Below are 17519 nucleotides of genomic sequence, written 5' to 3' on the forward strand. Positions count from 1 at the left end.
GCTGTCCACCAGCACAACACCCCCAGGTCCTTTTCCATCAGGCAGCTTTCCAGCCACTCTGCTGCCAGCCTGTAGCACTGCACGGGGTTATTGTGACCAAAGTGCAGCACTCGACACTTTGCTCTAATTGAACCTCATGCTGTTGACCTCAGCCCATGGATCCAGCCTGTCCAGATCCCTCTGCACAGACTTCCTGCCCTCCAGCAGATCAACACTTCTGCCCAAGACTCCTGACAAAGTAGGTTTCATCTTCAAACTTACTGAGAATGCATGTGATCCCCTTATCCAGACCATTGATAAATACATTAAACAGAATTTGCCCTGAAGAAAGGAGATAATACTTTACAGTTTTAGGCAGAATGTTATTCTATGGAATTTGCCTAATCCTCTGTGGGCTTGATAGGAATGAAGAATTTAAGCAATAATAAGTCATTTGGGATAACTTGTTAAAATTAAGATGTGATATTGGTACACCCACGATTCTTGCAAGCTATTTTTAGTGTTTTCAGAAATTAGTGGATTTTCCCTGCTCTGTAAAGTTCAGGGCTTCTGTTTATCAGAGTGATGGAAGACTCAAGATAAGAGAGGAGTTATCTGAGGCATGCTTGAGAGACAGTGTATGTCTTCGTACTTGATAAGTGCAGCAATATTTTCATACTCCATGGGGTTTTTTTTGCTAATTATGAAAACAATGAATTAAAAAGATATATAAGGAGATACCTTATTTTAAGTAGACATAATTTACAAGTGCTTTTTATCCCATTGATTATGAAATTTTTAGCATGAGTGATTATGATTAGTCTTTATTAATTGAAAAATGGAATTAGTTATCTTAAAGCAAAGCAACTTCTGATTTCTCTAGCTGCATATTGAATTGTTCTTGATGAGAAGCGTATGCACATGGGTAGTGATTGGTTTTTGCTGCAGCATAGTGTATTTTAGTGCAAGAACTGGCTTATCTGAAAACATTGTAATATTTCTACCAAGAATTCTTTTGCATGTCTTAAGAAAATTGGTTGACGCCTGTAATTAATTCTAAATGTTCTTAGCCTTTTTTTTGTTTTTGTGATAAATGACCAACAAGACAATGGTTCTGTTTTCTTAGGCTCATCCAGTCATGACTTTAATTTCCTTAGATCAGAAATGATGAGCTTTTAGCATTGATTCCAACTGTACATGTGCTGGTTTTGGTTCTTACATACATTTATAAAGCTCAGGTGTTCCAGGAGGTGAATACCTTTCATTTACAGAAGCAAAACAAAAAATAAAGAGAAATGCTCCATGTAGTTACCATGTCGTTATCAAACCATACTGATCATTGAGGTCATCCTCTTAAGCCTTCCAGTGGTGAACCTGCAGCTGTGGCAGCAGCACTGTATAACTGGTGGAGATGGAGAATGTGCAGGAGGACAGAGCATGGGTGTGAAATGACTAGAAGTGATGAGCAATGTGGGGCTTGTAGGAAATCTGAGGTTTGTTTAATCATCTGCCGTAAGGAAGAAGCTGAAGTAGATAGAAAATGGAAGCCAGAATAATACAGCCTTTCCAATAGCATCAGAGCCTTTAATGCAAATACTGGACATGGAGAAATTGTTCAGTGAGAGAAGGGCAGTTCTTGAGAGGAGAACTTTTAATGAAAATTTTCATACAGATTAATATAATAGAGAGTGTAATGTTACACCTAGTGCCATAAATTTGGGCTCCTTGTGCATTCTGTCTGTAGGCAGCTGTTACTGTTCTGCAGGATTATAGGTGCATTCTGGAATCTTAGCATCAGATTTATTTAGTAAATCAGTGTTTTCAGATGACACATAATCTTAATTTGTGCTGTTGTTGATTTATTAGTAAGTCATTCCTTGTTCTTTCACATTAATAATAATACCTTTTTTTACCCTGCTAATATTTTTGACTGCTGTACGGTGCGTACACAGGCATTACTCATGTTTTCCCTGGCCTCATCTCACTTCTTTCTGCTGTAATGCTTTCTGGAAAGTAAAATGAAGGCCTTCATTGCTTAAGAGGCAGAAGCGTTTAGTTCAAGCATACGGATGGCCCATTATTCTGCAATGCTCCCTTCCTGTAGTCTTTATCTTCCCATCTGCAACCACCCCACTGCTCTTCCAAGTGTGTCCAGATCTGTTTTCTTTCTCCCACCTCTCGTGCTGGTAGGCTCTCCCTGGGCTGCTGCCTGGCCTCCCTGAGGGGTGCCTGCCCAGCCGGAGCCTGCTGTGCCTGCCTGGCGTGTCCTGGCTTTCCAATGGGCAAAGCAGCTGGCCTGCCTTGGGCTCCCACCCACCAGCGTAGCGGTGTTACCTCGCAGGGTGCCTTTGTTGAAGTAACTGCTTCTGACAAAAAAGTTCTTGTACTTTTAGAGCAGCTAGTTTGAATGCAGACTGCTGAAATGGGAGAAGGCAGCTTCTGACCTTGCCTTCTGGAAAGGCTCAATTTACAAAGGATGTGTTGAGTTCTGACCCCTCATGGGCCATGTGAGTGCAGTGTGTTGTTTTGAACTTTAGCTTTTTCTATTAGAGTGAAATATATTGTCTGCTATTATCACACTGTTAAATTAATTTTCACTATTTTGTGTATGATTTATTTGAGATTTCACTGGACAAAGCAGGCATCAGGCATTGAGGTTTTGTAAGACAAAATAATGTTGCACTTAATCACGTCACAGTTACTTTGTAATGGAATGTAAATTGAAATCATGCATCTGTGTCACCCTTCTACTTTGCTGTTCTGAATAAATAGTATTATTCTCCTGTTTTATCACTGAAATACGTGATATCAAGAACTGTCTTGAAGAGTTTCCTAGCGTTGAATGTGCTTTGTGATTATTAACTCTGAACCCAGATCTCATTGCCTTGAGGGCTGCAAGACACAAGACCATGCTGGTACAACCTCTTTATGTATTTTGGGTTGCTGTTTGTGTCTCTGGTTTTGCTGATCCCTCTCCTACATGTAATTGGGGATTTTGACCTGAGTAACTGCAAACACCTGTGAGAAAACCCTGTGACTTGCTTTTACTTGTCTTATGTATCTGTATGACTTGTGCTTTGAAATAACTAAACTTGGCCCCCATGGAAAGGTCCCTTTTTTTATGCCTTTTCTTATGAATAAAAAAAATTATTTTTTCTAAGACCTCGTGATGTTTGGGAACCTGAAATACCTGACTTGAGGTCAGGCAACAGGTAACTGGCAGGACTGAAAAAACAGTGTGCTTCTTCTAATTTCCAATGTGCTGTGCTGCTGACTGGGTCTGTGTTTTACCCTGCTGGAGCACAGAGGGACCAATATTATGAATGCAGCTCAATTAAAAAAAAAAAAAATTTCCTGCTCTCTCTATCCATTTTGTAACTCTTCAGAGTTTAGAAACAGATGACTATAAGGGCACAGAGAGTTGCAGTTGTGTCAGAGTTGGTTTTACTAAAAGATCAATATATTTTTCAATTATAAAATGCTGAAGAAATAAATTGCATTAGCCTTCTGCCATGTGTGGCGTTCCCTTTTAAAAGGCTTAGTGAGGGGAAAGTGCAGAGCCCAGTCTGGGAACATCTCTGGGAGGGATGTGACATGGAGCCTCTTCTCCTCCAGTTTTTGGGAGGTCTTTGGTGGGGATCAGAATGCTCTTTGTTCCCTGGGAAGTCAGGTACCAAAGCCACAGTGCCTCTGCCTGAGGCCCTGGGTCTCAGCATCCATTGTGTGTGGGTGCTTGCTTGGAAATGTCTGCTAGACCCTTTCTTAATATTTTGTTTTCTGTGGAGGAAACCCAAGGTTTGGAGGTTGGGTGAGGGTGGTTTGGTAAGTAACTGGTATTTCTTCATTAGCTGCAAAGATTAATCCTAGATGGGACTCATAACAGAAATGCAAGTGTAAAGGTTGTTTTTGATAGCCTTTTGTACTGAACATGGCTCTTGGATGCTAAAGCATGAGTGCTTCATGACAGGGGAAATCTCAGCTGTTGGTGTAACACTGATCTTTCTGTAAGCAACCTCTTAACCTGCTTCTTGTGTTTTGTTCTTATCAAAAGTTTGGTGTTGACTTTTAGGGATTGGTATGGGAAAAATGTCAAAACACTGATTTTCAGCTGCATGCTGCCTGCCATAGACAGTCAGGGCTGAATGCATGTGGGCCAGCCTCTAAAATATTTTGTTACTGATTCTTGCTCACGTGCAGGGCCCTTGGGACAGATGGCCCCTCGCTGTTGATGGTTCGATTACAGCGATCACCCACAGCTTCTGACGAGTGCGAAGAAAAGAAATTGCTTTCTTTGTCAAGGTGTTTTCATTTCAATTCTCACCCATTAGCCCTGTTTGGTTAAGTTTTGAATTACTCCATCAGGTGACTGATGAGTTTTATTTTTCCCCCTGATGATATTAAAATAGATTTTTGGAGTAAAATGGAAAGGAAAGGCTAAAAAGATTTGTGCTTATTGATTAGTGCTCCTTCATCTTTGTTCTGGTTTAATGTGTCATAAACAGCAGAGATTAAAATGAATACTGAATTGGAATATATTAGAAAAGATATATTTTAAAATGAAAGTCTGTGAATTGTTTATACATGTAGCAAACTATATGTATGCTCTGGCTAATCAACATGGTTGTAAGAATTTTGGAGCTTTGTGTAACTAAGAATGTTTGTCATAGTTTTAATTTACCTATATAAAATTATGAAATGTTGGTTTATATAATTATAGCATTTGAAGTTAGATATGTTTCAGCTGTGGTGCTGTAGATGTTCAGAGGAGTAGGCATCATCCAGGCCAGGTCCTGGTTACCAGTGCTGTTCTACTTCCATACCTTCCTATCACAGCCAGTAGACAAAATGGGAAAGGTTTGAATTTCATGTAGACAATGCTGTTTGTAATTGGAGTATGAAAAAAGGATAAAGAATTTGAAACTGTGCTTTTGTAATGTACAATTACACTCGTTCTTTCTCACACATAAGCAGAGTGTCATTGCACAATTCCTAGTCTTGTTTCATAGCATAGCCATAGAGATGGGGTGAATATATGATACAGTAGTATCTGTATTAATTAAATGAAATGTCATAAGTAATCTAGAATAGAACATTGAACAGAGAGTCTAACCCTGTCTCCCTGTAGCTGTCCTTAGTTGTAAAGACAGTGTCACTGGGATTGTTTTTCCAAGGTATTACATATTCTACTATTGCTCTGGCCTTTAGGTAATTTGTCCCTGTAAGTTATTGACTAATAGGTCATTACTCACCTGTTCATTATTGAGTAATCGCATTTTATTGCTTGTGCTACTCAGTATTTAAGGCAAGGGGCATAATTCACAGGAAAGTTGTGCCCTCAAGTACTGCTGGGCTGTGCCCAGGATGTGGTCCTCACCAGCGGAAGGTGGAAAGAATGTTGCTGCACTGTTCAGGCAAGAAGTGATGTAAATAGATAGTGATTATATCATGCTTGGCCAAGAGGGAGTTCCCCTGCAACACCCATTTTTTCTTGAAGTAGCTAAGAGCTAGACTGCCTTCTGCTTAGAGAAAAAAAATTGCAGAGGCATTAAATATTTGGTTTGAGTTTTAATTGCTTTAATTTATTTTGCGAGGCATGTTAACTCTAGTGTAAGATTTATTTTTGTATTATTTTTGAAAAGTGTGTGTCAGGAATTACTTGGATATTATTCTGTGTTTTCTGCAACCAGTTAGTGTGCTTTACAGGGTTACATATATCCCTGGTTTCATCAGTCCAAGCTGATACCAAATTTGTACTGCTTGGAGTAAATCAGGAGGCAGTAACTCAGGTAATCCATAATGTACTGAGATGTACTTCTTGCCATGTGCCAAAAGGTTTTTGATTTTTCTATATGCAGTGTGTATGGATTCCACAAAGCAAACATAACACTGTACTCTGTGAGATAAAATGATTGTCTGTGGTCAGACATGGGACGTGGGAGAGCAAATAATGATCCATCTCCTGCATGCTTGGCTGCGCAGGAGTTTTGCTTCTTCCTAATTTACTTAGTACGTGTTGCGTGGTAATAATGTACTTGAACTTTTCTAGATCTTTCTCAAAATCAATATTGCAGCATTAATAGGAAAATTCCATGTAACCCACAATAATTTTTAAGAACTTTTAAGTCCCATATCTTCATTTAAACCAAAGAAACCCCTGCACATTGTCTGTTTGCAAGGCAGTGTGGCAAGTTACATTTTTGTTCCTACAGGGTGGGATGTAAAACTTGTGTTTGGTTGCAAAGGTGAATGCCCTTAGTCTTGCTGTTTTCAGTTACTGTTCATTTCAGTAGGTCACAGTATGGCCTATCTCATTTAAATTTCTTTGAACAAGAGATCCAGCAAAAGTATCTTGTTTTGTAAACCCTTCTTAAACATTAGTAATGACTTAAGATATACGTGCTGCTCACTTGCTTCTTCTGCTACCTTAGTTTTTAGATCCTTGTTCTCACGATTCATTCATGATTACAAGTTAGAAGTAGGAAAATTAAAAATAACACCATAGCTTCTAAAGGCATAGAGTTATTGCCATACTTTACAAGGTTATTCTAAAAACTTACCAGGTAGAAGAAATCCCTGTTTATCTCATGAAGAGACCAAATAAAGCTGAACATACTCACTTTATCTGTGCACTATCTGTGCAATGAACTCTCACCCTGATTAAGGTTTTAGCCTGAAGCATGGCTAATAGCATTGCAGCCAAAAGGACCCTTTCTTTCTGTCTCTAGTAAGCTGAAATGACTTACTGCTCTGTCCTTCAGTGGGACAAATTCTTGGGCAAAAAGGGATTGACCTGCAGGCTCTGAGGGAGATATCAAGTTGTGGCTAGAAATTTTAACCATCTACCTGCGTGTAAAAGGGGAAAAAGTACTTCTTTCCTAGTTTAAGTGTCTTACAGGGAAATGTGAGAGATTGGAGGAAGTTTCAGGTCCAAAATCTGACAAAGTCCTGCTTCTCTATGATGTACTAGGCTGAGCCTTGCATGTGATTAATTGGGAAGTCAGTATTTGCACACTGTTCTAACATTTCTGAATATCTTGAGGAACCTTTGTCACATAAGTTTAAAAGCAGAAATATTTGAAAATAATTCTGTGATACACTGTGTAATCAGTAAATTTTGCGTGTGGCTTTGCAAGTGTGATGTACACACGTCAGCTTCTCACACTTCAGTCCAGATTGTGAGCTGTTAATGCCTCGTGGGCAGCAGTGGTGAGCACCTAAAAGCTGTGGAGTTGCTGTGACATTGTGATGTTGTGAGGGGCTGACTGAGCTGGACCCACTGACTGCAAATGCAAGCTTTTTTTGTGGGGAATAGAGAAGATTGTGGTGTGTGTGATTTTTCTTAAGGGCTGAGTGTCTCTTACAGTTGTGGATTGTACCTTTGTTTTCCCATGTATCAGAAACAAAATTCTGGATTTCCACAAATGTGGTGTGAGCTCTGGTATCCTGAAATTATCGGCAAAGTTACATGTCTATAGAAAGGTGTATTGAAATTCTGAGCCAATTGATAAGTTCATGAGTAATTTGTGCTGCTTGTGGCTGGGAGCATTTTTCAAGCATATGTCCTACAGAAATTACTTCAATTGCGGCTGTTATTGCTAAAGTTAAAAACATCTCCTTAGGAAAAGCTTCCTCATGGAAAGAAGATGTTTTCATCTTGCCAGTGAGGTCTTTGTAATTACATTTCTGAACCTGACTGAAAAGTCACTGATAGAAAAATCACTTTTCTGATTGGCAAATGTGCAGTCAAAAAATCTTACAGACAACCACTACAGTGACTGTAACTGAGGCTACTAAACTGTTATTTTCCATTTTCAATTTCCCAAAGGTCAGTATTTAGTGTGTGTTTGTTGACTCTGTCATTTAGTTCACACTCTACTTTCTATGGGAAAAGTTAGAAGGAAGAATGTCAAAAGTCACACATTCCAAATATCACCATTGATGTCAGTGTAAGTTGGATACCTTCAATGCCTAAATAATTTTTCAAAATGAGGCATAAACTTTGCAATCAGTTGAAGACAAGGCAGAGGCCACTGGTGTGGGCAGGGGAAGGGTACAGGAGACACTGGGCTGCTGTGCTATGGCCATGCTGTGGCTTATTTTGAAAGGTGAGTCCCACCTGGAGACCTAGAAGAATCTCTAGGTGTTTTAATTAAGAATCTCTCAGTGTATTAATATATAGAAGGAAAAGCTGAAAAATGTAATTACTTAAACTCGTTAACATTTTTCTCTTACTGACATTGTCAGTGATGTTGTCATTTTTGCCTTGTGTTCCTTTGCTGTTTGCTGAAGTAGCAACTGTTTGAAATTGTGGAGACAGTTTAGGAAGGCACATTCGTGAGTCAAGTGTCAGTAAAAAAAATTGAAGGTCCTGGATTTTTAAATTTTTATGTAGCTTTGTAAATACGTTTTCTTTTGCTACATGATTTGTATGAAAGTGTACTTTCAGATATTTTCTATAGTGGCACCCCTGTTTGCTATTGTCTTTAATCTGACAAGTTTTAAGTGCCAGGGAAGTTAGTGACTGTCCCGTATTTCACTTTTTTAAAACCAAATTGCTTCAACATATTTTGTCCTTGTTCTTTCTTTTGATTACTGATGCTTGGACAACCCTGTAACTCCCTTCTTCTCCCCTTTTCAACGACATCCTGCTCTTCTTCCTCGTGCTGCTGGCTGGTGCTCCATTTTGATCCCCCAACCATCGAGCTGAAGACACTGTTGCACCCAGATCTTCTGGCAGCAAGGCTGCCCATTCTCTTGCATCTCTGGCAATTCATGTATTGAAACTTTTTAACACAAGGATTTCAATATGATATACAGACGTCTTTTGTGCAATAAGTAATTTTTTTATGCGAATGCTGGTTTCTTCATCAGATGATTTCATCTGTAAAAACCCTTGGGTTGCACATTATGGTTCATCTCTTACGTTGTTTCTGAATCACTGCTGTAGTGATTTGGTTGAGTATTAAATACTATATTGATATAAAAGCATCACTAGAAATACTCTTGAGTGTTTCTGGAAAATTATTTTAAGTACATAAGAGACCTCTGGTTTTGAACACTAGCAGTATCATAAACTTGGTTTGGAGAACTAATCTTTTATTGCTGAAAACTGCTTATTCTAACAAAAGCCATTCTGCTTGTTGCTTAAATGTGTGTTCCCTAAGATAATTATAGATAATTTCAACTTCATTAATTAAATTCTCGTGTTCACGTAAGGGAAAAAATGTGTCACTTCTTGTTTTTTCCAGACAAGAAGAACTGTCTGCAATAAGCTTTGCTTTGCTACCTTCCTTTTCCTTCTATATTTCTTTCCCACCCCCTTAACTCCTGGCCCCAGTCTCTTCTTTCCCCTCTGCACTGACAACTTTTTTCCAATGAATATCTGTATGGCATCAGAGAAAATATAACTGGAGGGATACCGAGCAGCCATCTAGTCCATTGCTCTGTCCCAAGAAATGACCAGCTGTGCGTGGCAGTGTTTTTGTCTGTTCTGCTCAGTAAAACCAAGAGGGATGAAGATTCCTCCTCTCCTGGCAGAATATTGGACTACTTAATTAATCTGTTTCATTTCACCGTAGCTGTGTTTTCCTGTCTGAAATGTTCTCTGTTGCTATCAAGAGAATTACCCGAGATGATGTTTCTCAGCATGTGTCTGTAATTTCTGTTCCATTACCAAGTTGAATGTGTGCTAATTAACTTATCCTGTTGTATTTTTGGGTGCCATTTATAATCTGCAATCTTGATGATTATGAAGAATATTTTTAGAGCATATTCAACTTGTCAATTTTTGGGAAAGTTACAACTCATGAAGCTTTTTCTTTTTTTTTTTTCATAGTTTAGAGTACACTGCTTCTCTAATTTACTGTGTCATGAGAAATAGTACCCTTGTATTTTCTTAGATTTGTTACAGAACTTCAACTGTATTAGAAGCTGTTTTCCCAAAAATACGGGTGACATACTTTATGACCTTGCCTCTAGAGGAATAGATTTTTGGAGGGAAATTACCCTGAGGATATGCATATATTTTCCTCTTGTCTTAGTGTGTGTCATACTTGCCTGCATTTGTCTTCTGGAGCAGTTCTAGATTGCAACATCATGAATACTGATTTTTTTAAGCATTGCATGTGACTTGCTTTTCTCTTTGTTATTACACTTCACTCTAAGTTTTGGTAGCTCAGCAAATCTTTCCATTAAGGTCTCTTGTCTGACTTGTACCAAGGGATGTCGTTTCCAATGCTGTAGGATATGTAGCAAAGGAATTGTCGAATGTTTCCGGCAGGTGCTGAGATTTACATCGTGGGTGTGGTAGGCGTAGGAAAAAGTGGTGTTTGTACATGGAAATAGCCATTTACACATGCAACAGTCTATACACTTATGCATGTAACACACAAACTATTTTATGTGTGCACTTGACAATTTCCTCTTACTACTACATTTACATAGAATTGGTGTAATTTACTTAGATTTGGTGCAAATCACAGATTTACGTAGAATTGGTGCAAAATTTATTGTCCCAGAAACATTTTCTGCTAGAAAATGAGGAGAAATTCAGGAGTTCCTCAGCTGACTGTAACAACAGCTCTTTCTGAGTAATTCTCATCCTCTCACCCGTAAAATCACCATAAAATTGACCTAACATTTCCAGATCAGATGGGCTATCTGCAAAGTAATCCTCAGGGAAAAAAAAATTCAGTCTTTGTAAACCTGAAGATAGAGTGCATAAAGTTGCAGAATCGGATTATACTTTCTCTTTTTATTTCTAAATCAGTACCCTTTTGTTTCTTCCTTTGCAGCACTTTTGAGAAGTTGCCACAAAGATGTGTCAGATGCTGCCTGAGCCTAGCTGCAAAAGCAGAAACCAACATAATCTTTTGAAAAACACCCCAATCCAAGACTTGGATAATTATTGTAAAATCCTGAGGCTTTTTATGGATGTTAGGGTTTGGTTTCAGAGAGTACAGGCATAAAAAGAGTATAGTAACTTTTCTTTTTGAAGTACAAGTCACATCAGATTTTGTTACTTCATAAATGTATGGCAAGTACCTACTAAAATAACCAGTTAAAAGCCAGTAATAACAGCTGCAAAACCCAGCTCAAAGCATTTGGACAAGTCTTGAAGGTGTGTAATTTTTGCTGAGTGTAGCACTGAATGTTTTTCTTGGATTGGGTTAGGAGTATTTTTTAAAATGTTGGCTCTTTTTTGTTTTCATGAAGGAGTATTAAAAGCATTATTCTTCCTGTTTAGATCACATGAATTTAATTATCCTCTCATGATGTAAATATCTTTTCATGATAGGCAAGTAAATGTTGTTATACCTATAGTTGAGTGAACTTGAATTTACTTTAGACTTGGTTTTACCATTTCAAGTGAGACTGGAGTAGTATGAGAGAGCCCTAATATGAAGTGATGATGGCAAGATGAGCAGGACACTGAATTAAGGTTTTGTAGGGTTTTTTATCTGTTGGCATAGCAGGGCACCAAAAGAGGTCACTGGAGCTGTTGATCTTGTTGCCTGTATATTAAGGGTGGTCCTGCAAAATTCTGTTAGCTCCACTGGCAGCTCATAGACGTGTAAATTTTACCCATGTTTTGACTCCAAACCCAAGTTACCTAGAGCCAAGTTTTGCTTAATTCTGAGATTGTACTTTGCTCATGACTGTGACCTTTTAAAATAATACCTGGAGGTTTTGCTATTGCGATGTGCTTCCTATTTTGAAGCCTGACAGTTACATTTGCACTAAGGACAGTGAAGGAAAGAAATTACATTTCTGTGCGATTTCAGAAACCCCAGTGATTTTGTTACTGTGTTGCTAAAGCATTCACTATACTAAATATTTCTCATGTAACTGTGCTTCACATCTGCCAAAATCATCTGCCTGGCTTCTTTGCTGGGAAGAGGTGATGTTGCCAAGGTCCTGGCTGGTGATGCTCCAGCTGTCCAGCCTCCCTGCAGAAATGTCCCCCCACTCCTCGCAGACCATAGCACTTGGGTTTTGCAATAGGAGCAACAATAAGTGGTACTGCAAGACTTGGGAAGTTGTGAACCAGACATGGGCGATAAGAAAGGGAACTAGAGGCAGCTGGTAACCAGCTTGTACTGCATGAGCTCTAGCAAATGCTTGAGGCTGGAGTGCTGCCGCGTGAAGCAGTCTTGCTTTCTTCTCACCACAACTCCCTATTCCCCAGTTTTTCTTCCTTTTTTTCTGGCATAAACCCAACAGTTTTGGGGAACTGATCTAGTTAACGCTGACCTGAAAAGTTTCAGACAGTTGGTTTGATCTCGGTCAGTTCCCTCATCTGGCTCAGTGTAGCTGTGACAGTCTGTACCAGCAGGAGACAGACAGTGCTACAGCTTCACCAAGTACCTGGTAGTGGGAGCGCAGTGGGATTGCTCTTTCGAAGAGAAATCTATGCTTGAAATGTTTGTGGACATATGGCATTAGATTTACAAGCTCTGTTAAAGTATTTTTTTGGGTTCTGCAAGTTTTCAGTGTTTTTTAGCAAGTAATTTTTTGAATTACTTAACATTGAGTATTTGATATATTACAGTACTTTCTACTTCTTGAATGTATCAGGGGTCACTGTTGATATGTCATTCCTTTCTTTTTCATTATACTAATTTTGAATAAAAACAAGAGCTCCCTTACAGAATAGTCAAACTCCTCTTGTACTTGGTCATTACTGAGATTTGTTTGCAAATTGAATATGCACAAAATAGATGGGGAAAAAATGGTCTCCATTGTAAGTGCCTGTATTTATTTGCTCTCCTATTTTTATAAATGTAACATCTTATCTCTTGTTTTGTATCTTCCTTCCAAAGTTCTTGCTCCACATAGTAGATGGAGGCAGATTCCTTGTGCAAAATACATACATTTTATTAAATAATAGCTACAGAACCCTCTCTGGATGTTCTTAGGAGAAAAAATAAACTTGTCCAACTAACAGAATCAAATGCCTCCATATTTTATCAAAAAATCTCAGTTTTGAATTAGATGCAGATTAGGTCAAAATTACATTGAGCTGATTGACAAGTTGAATTTTGTAATGTGTTTGAAATGTGCGTTCCACTGTTGGCTTGACACCTGGCCCAGGGTGAAGGAGGAATGCTGACTTCAGTCTCCAGCTCCTGGTGGTTGGGCCAGCGGCAAACGCAGCGTGCAACACCTCTGTGCTGAATAGTTGGATTTCAGATCAGCAGCTGGGAATGACAGCACCATCACTGTCATTTCCCTCCTCGTTAAATCTCCAGTTTGCTGCAGCAGACGGGTGTGATGCAATGAAGAAGAGTAGAAACCTCCATATTTTGTCAAAAGTAAAGAACCCTGTGATTCTGATGAGGAATCAGGCGAGAGGATCTGCCTGACCTTGGCTGGGGCAGAAACTGCCTCTGGTCCAGGCTTTGGCACCGACCTGAGTCTCCCTTGCAGCAAGACAGGAAATTTCACTTTCAGCATGTGGACAAACACTGCTGCTAATCTGGTGTTCAGAAGCCTGTGGGGCTTCATGGGTGTCTGTGGCCACAACAGTAGCACCTCGGGACGGTTTTGTTTACAGGAGATTAAAAGCTTTGGTGTGGGGATGAGGAGCATAATTCGTTTTTTTTGTTGAAAGGTTATGGTTTAGGTTGTTTTGTTAGATGTTTTCAAAATAATATCAATTGTAGACTAATATGTTGCCTAAATAATAGTGATTATTTTGATAATTAGCAGTTTATGAGAGGTTAATGAAGACTTGAAGGTATTATTGAAATGTTGGTTTGAAATGGCTCTGAACAGAAACTGTTGAAACATGCTAGCTCTTCTATGCTCTTCCTTGAGAATGCTGGTTACATTGGTACTGTCTTTAAAATCACAAAGGATGTTCTTCTGTACTTTTATGAAGGTCTTTCTTTCCTCCTTCTTATAATTTTATGTTCTTTTTTCCTGGGATAGAAAGAGGTTTGTTATCTCTTTATTTCTTAATTGAATTAAAGTATGAAAGTGAAACGTGCTTAAAAAATTAAGTATTCCAGCAATAAAGAATTGAATATGAAAATAATTAGGTACATTATAACCTGCTGCCATATGTAAAACAATAAACATAGAGTTTCATAAATATGAAATAAGTCTTTTTAATAATCCAGTATCTTCCTTAGCTTTTAGATACATTTTTGCACTTGCCTCAAAGCTTGATGCTAAGCTGACCCTCTCTTTAATATTAATGTACTCTGACTGTAATACTCTGTTCCTTTGCCTCTGATTAATGCTGTCTGTCAATTATTTACAGATCCAGTGGTACTGTGGAAGTTCCCGGAGGACTTTGGAGACCAGGTTGGAAACATGAGATTGAACTTTTTTTTTATGTTAGAATAATAATAAAAAAGCTCTTCTATTCAGCTGTGGAGAGGCAGATGCTAATGATAGCAGGGTGGAAGTCTTCACCCAACTGGTGGCTTGGTGATTAGATTGCCTTTGTGACAGGAATATGCAATGGCAGTTGTAGAGCATGGAATGTCGTGCTAATTCTCTGTATCACCTTATTTTTGATAGAGAGTATTTTACTAGGTGGTCCTGGTGGACATGTTGGGTTTTACCTGTTGTGGGATTGAAAATGTGGAAAAACTATCAATAAAGCTTTGCCAAACGTTGGCGTTATAAAAACCCACCAGAACAAAAAAGTTGAAGAGCTACCCATGTATATCCTTTTAATATCAGCACATGTGCATTCCATTCCTTTAATCCTTCTCAATGCAAGATTTTAGATAGTTATTTAATAATATTTTAGAGATACCCTAGTTATTTGATTGGGAGGGAAAAAAAATCCTCAGACCCTTATAAGAGACTGATCTAAAGTTACTGATTCTGAAAGCGTGAAAATCCTATGTTCTATCTATAATTAATCCTCAAAGGAAAGTTTATACATACAGGACTGATGGATTATTTTACTGTTTGTAGTGACAGCAAGCTATTAATTAGTGTGTTGGGTTTTTGCCCCATGACTATTTTATGAAAGTTATAAAGATTAAAATTTAATGAAATTATTATATTTTATTATTTCAGCAACTTTTACACAACTTTCTTGCATGGAAGTATTTTTATTTTCATAAAAGAAAATACACAGAACTACTAAACAGAATAAATATCTCTGTCTCAGTGCCTTTCTTGCCTCTTGTTTTTATACAAATACTGAGGCAAACATATTCTTCATTGGTAATATCACTACAGTGGATGATCTAGCAATATTGTTGTACAGTAGATGTTGATAAATAGTTGATTTAAAAAAAATCAATAATACAAGATTCTATAAAGACAGCTATAAGGTGATTCATGATGAAAGGTATAAATAAACATAGAAAGTAGGATGTCTGGTTAGGGAATAGCATCCGTCAGAAACGTGGAGCCTTTAAAACAGTGACAAATGAGCAAAGTGTGCTGTTATATGTTCTCAGCTAGGCATTCAGCAAGTTTTGGTAATTATTCTGGCAGAATGATCATCTTCATTGTCATTTAAATTCTTTTTTTTTCTAGTTTGTTTTGTTCTTTTCCTTTTTCCCCAAGAAAGATTTGATCTTTAAAAAAAAAAAAAAAAAGGAGAAATTATGTATGGAGAAAAATGGGAGCTTATTCAGCAAGTCGAAGGTTATTCAAAGAACAGCTGGTGTAGAAAAATGATTAGAAGATGAAGCCCACTAAAGACTGGAGGGGAATCGTACAAAGATGCAATAGACATACCTAATCTATAAAAACCAGAGGCCTCAGGCAGCTCTCTGCCTTTGGGCTCTGAAAAACCTATTGCCTGCACGTTGTATCTCAGCCGTGTAGGGAATCTGGTGTTTCAGGTATATTGCTCGTGCTCCTGGAAAACAGGATATTTTAATCCTTCTCTTTGCAAGGGAAATTTTCCTGTTAGAACCACTAGATTGGAACAGATATAGCTGCTTCTGTAGCAAACCCCTGGGCCAAGTCATAAAGTGAAATCAGCAGAAGCTTTCTCTGCACATGCATGTGTGCATGTGGAACTGGGGAGGTTTGGATTGGAGACCCAAGTATTCGCCAGATTTAATTTTTTTTAAAAACCAAGAAGTTGCGAAAACTATCAAGGCTAATGTCCATGAAAGTTTGTGGGGACAATGTTAAAAAAAAAAGAAAAGGAAAATAAAAGAAAAATAATGTTCTCTGTTCTGTTTTTCAGTCATTTCTATTTTAAATGTAAAATGTGTGAGTTAGTTTTTGGATGTATCCCAAAGAATCATCTTTCCTAAAATTGAAGGGCTGTCTGTTTGCACAGTGATGTGATAGCAGTGGGCAAAATATTTTCCTCTCTTCGAGAATTTTTCTGCAGTTTATCATGTCACCTTTTTGTTGCTTTCATAATGCAAAGAAAACTTGTCTAAGCCATTTTGACATTTTCTTCCTCTTTCTCACATTTGTCCTCTAAGTATGTCAGAACTTCCCAGTGCTTACTGTTTGCTAATCCTCTGTTTTTCTTGTGCCCTGCCATTTTCTTTGATGCCGGTCAATATTCTTTTGGTGCACTTTTTTCTTAAATATTGACTTTCCAAATTCATGTTTTGCAAAATATCCCATCTGTTGTGGATGGAATGTAGAAACTACAGTGGATCAGGAGGAAGACAAGACTGGGGATTTGTCATAATCACTTACTTGCAGTCTGTCAAGTAAAGGAAATATGAGGGCGCGGTTTTGGTACCACAAAGACTTTGCAAGATTCGTTGTTGATTTCCTTATCTGCCAAGATTGCAGGGAAGCCACTTATTTTCTATCTGGTAATTCCTAAGATGCCAGAATCAGAAGGAAAAGAGAAAAACATAGAATGGGGAAGGAAAAAAAAGTAATGCTTCAAGGCAGGAAATGAAAAGTACTTCTCCTTGCCAGGGTTGTTTCAGAAAGTGGTTTTGTCTTTTTTTTCTTTCTTAAATTTTAATTTTTTATTGAGGTGGGAGTAATTCCATTTTTAGTAACTCAAAACTGTCAATGAAGAAATGAGCTCAGGCTGGTTTGAATTCAAAGTACAAAGAACCACACTACCATTTCAAAACAAATCTTTATTAGAAAGTACCTCAAAACCCAGAAAAATGAATCCATTTGAGACATCATAGAGTTACAATTTACTGTTGTACTGGCATTAGTGCTATAAACAATGTTGGAAAAGCTGTGAATAATCTCAGCACTGCGGAAAAAATATGAAGGTTTCTGACTTGAGCATATATGTGTCTTGTGTGATTATCTTCACAAGCGCAAATTTGGATGAAGAATGAGTTGTAGCCATTTAAGGGGCTATTTTTTTGTTGTTTAAAATGTAGTTTGGAATGTATATTCCTAGAGGCCGTATCTAGTAGTATGTTCAAATATCCCCTTTATGCAAAAATTCCCATGAGAAAAGATGTGTAAGTTTTTAATCTAGAAATTTTTATTTTGTTTGTTCAGTCTGGTTAAACTAGAGTTTAATTTCAGCCTTGCAAGTCCATTTTTAAGTGGAAGTCTGTAGAGAAAGTATTCATGCTATGATATCTGAAAAAAAAAATTCCAGTTGTTTTTAAGTA

At 38.0% G+C, this 17519-nt stretch overlaps 1 protein-coding gene across 6 annotated transcripts in view; it reads left to right on the plus strand.

The window, feature by feature from the left end:
• DENND1B (DENN domain containing 1B) overlaps positions 1 to 17519 on the plus strand; it is a 256533-nt gene that overhangs the window by 131464 nt on the left and 107550 nt on the right. For all 6 annotated transcript variants that reach the window (XM_085068299.1, XM_085068302.1, XM_085068303.1 and 3 more), the window contains one exon: positions 14246 to 14289. In XM_085068299.1, the coding sequence (XP_084924425.1) occupies positions 14246 to 14289 (44 nt within the window). The remainder of the gene's footprint in view (positions 1 to 14245; positions 14290 to 17519) is intronic.

Source organism: Lichenostomus cassidix, chromosome 8 (assembly GCF_008360975.1).
Source record: "Lichenostomus cassidix isolate B80296 chromosome 8, HeHo_3.0, whole genome shotgun sequence".
In the NCBI taxonomy this organism is placed as follows: domain Eukaryota; kingdom Metazoa; phylum Chordata; class Aves; order Passeriformes; family Meliphagidae; genus Lichenostomus; species Lichenostomus cassidix.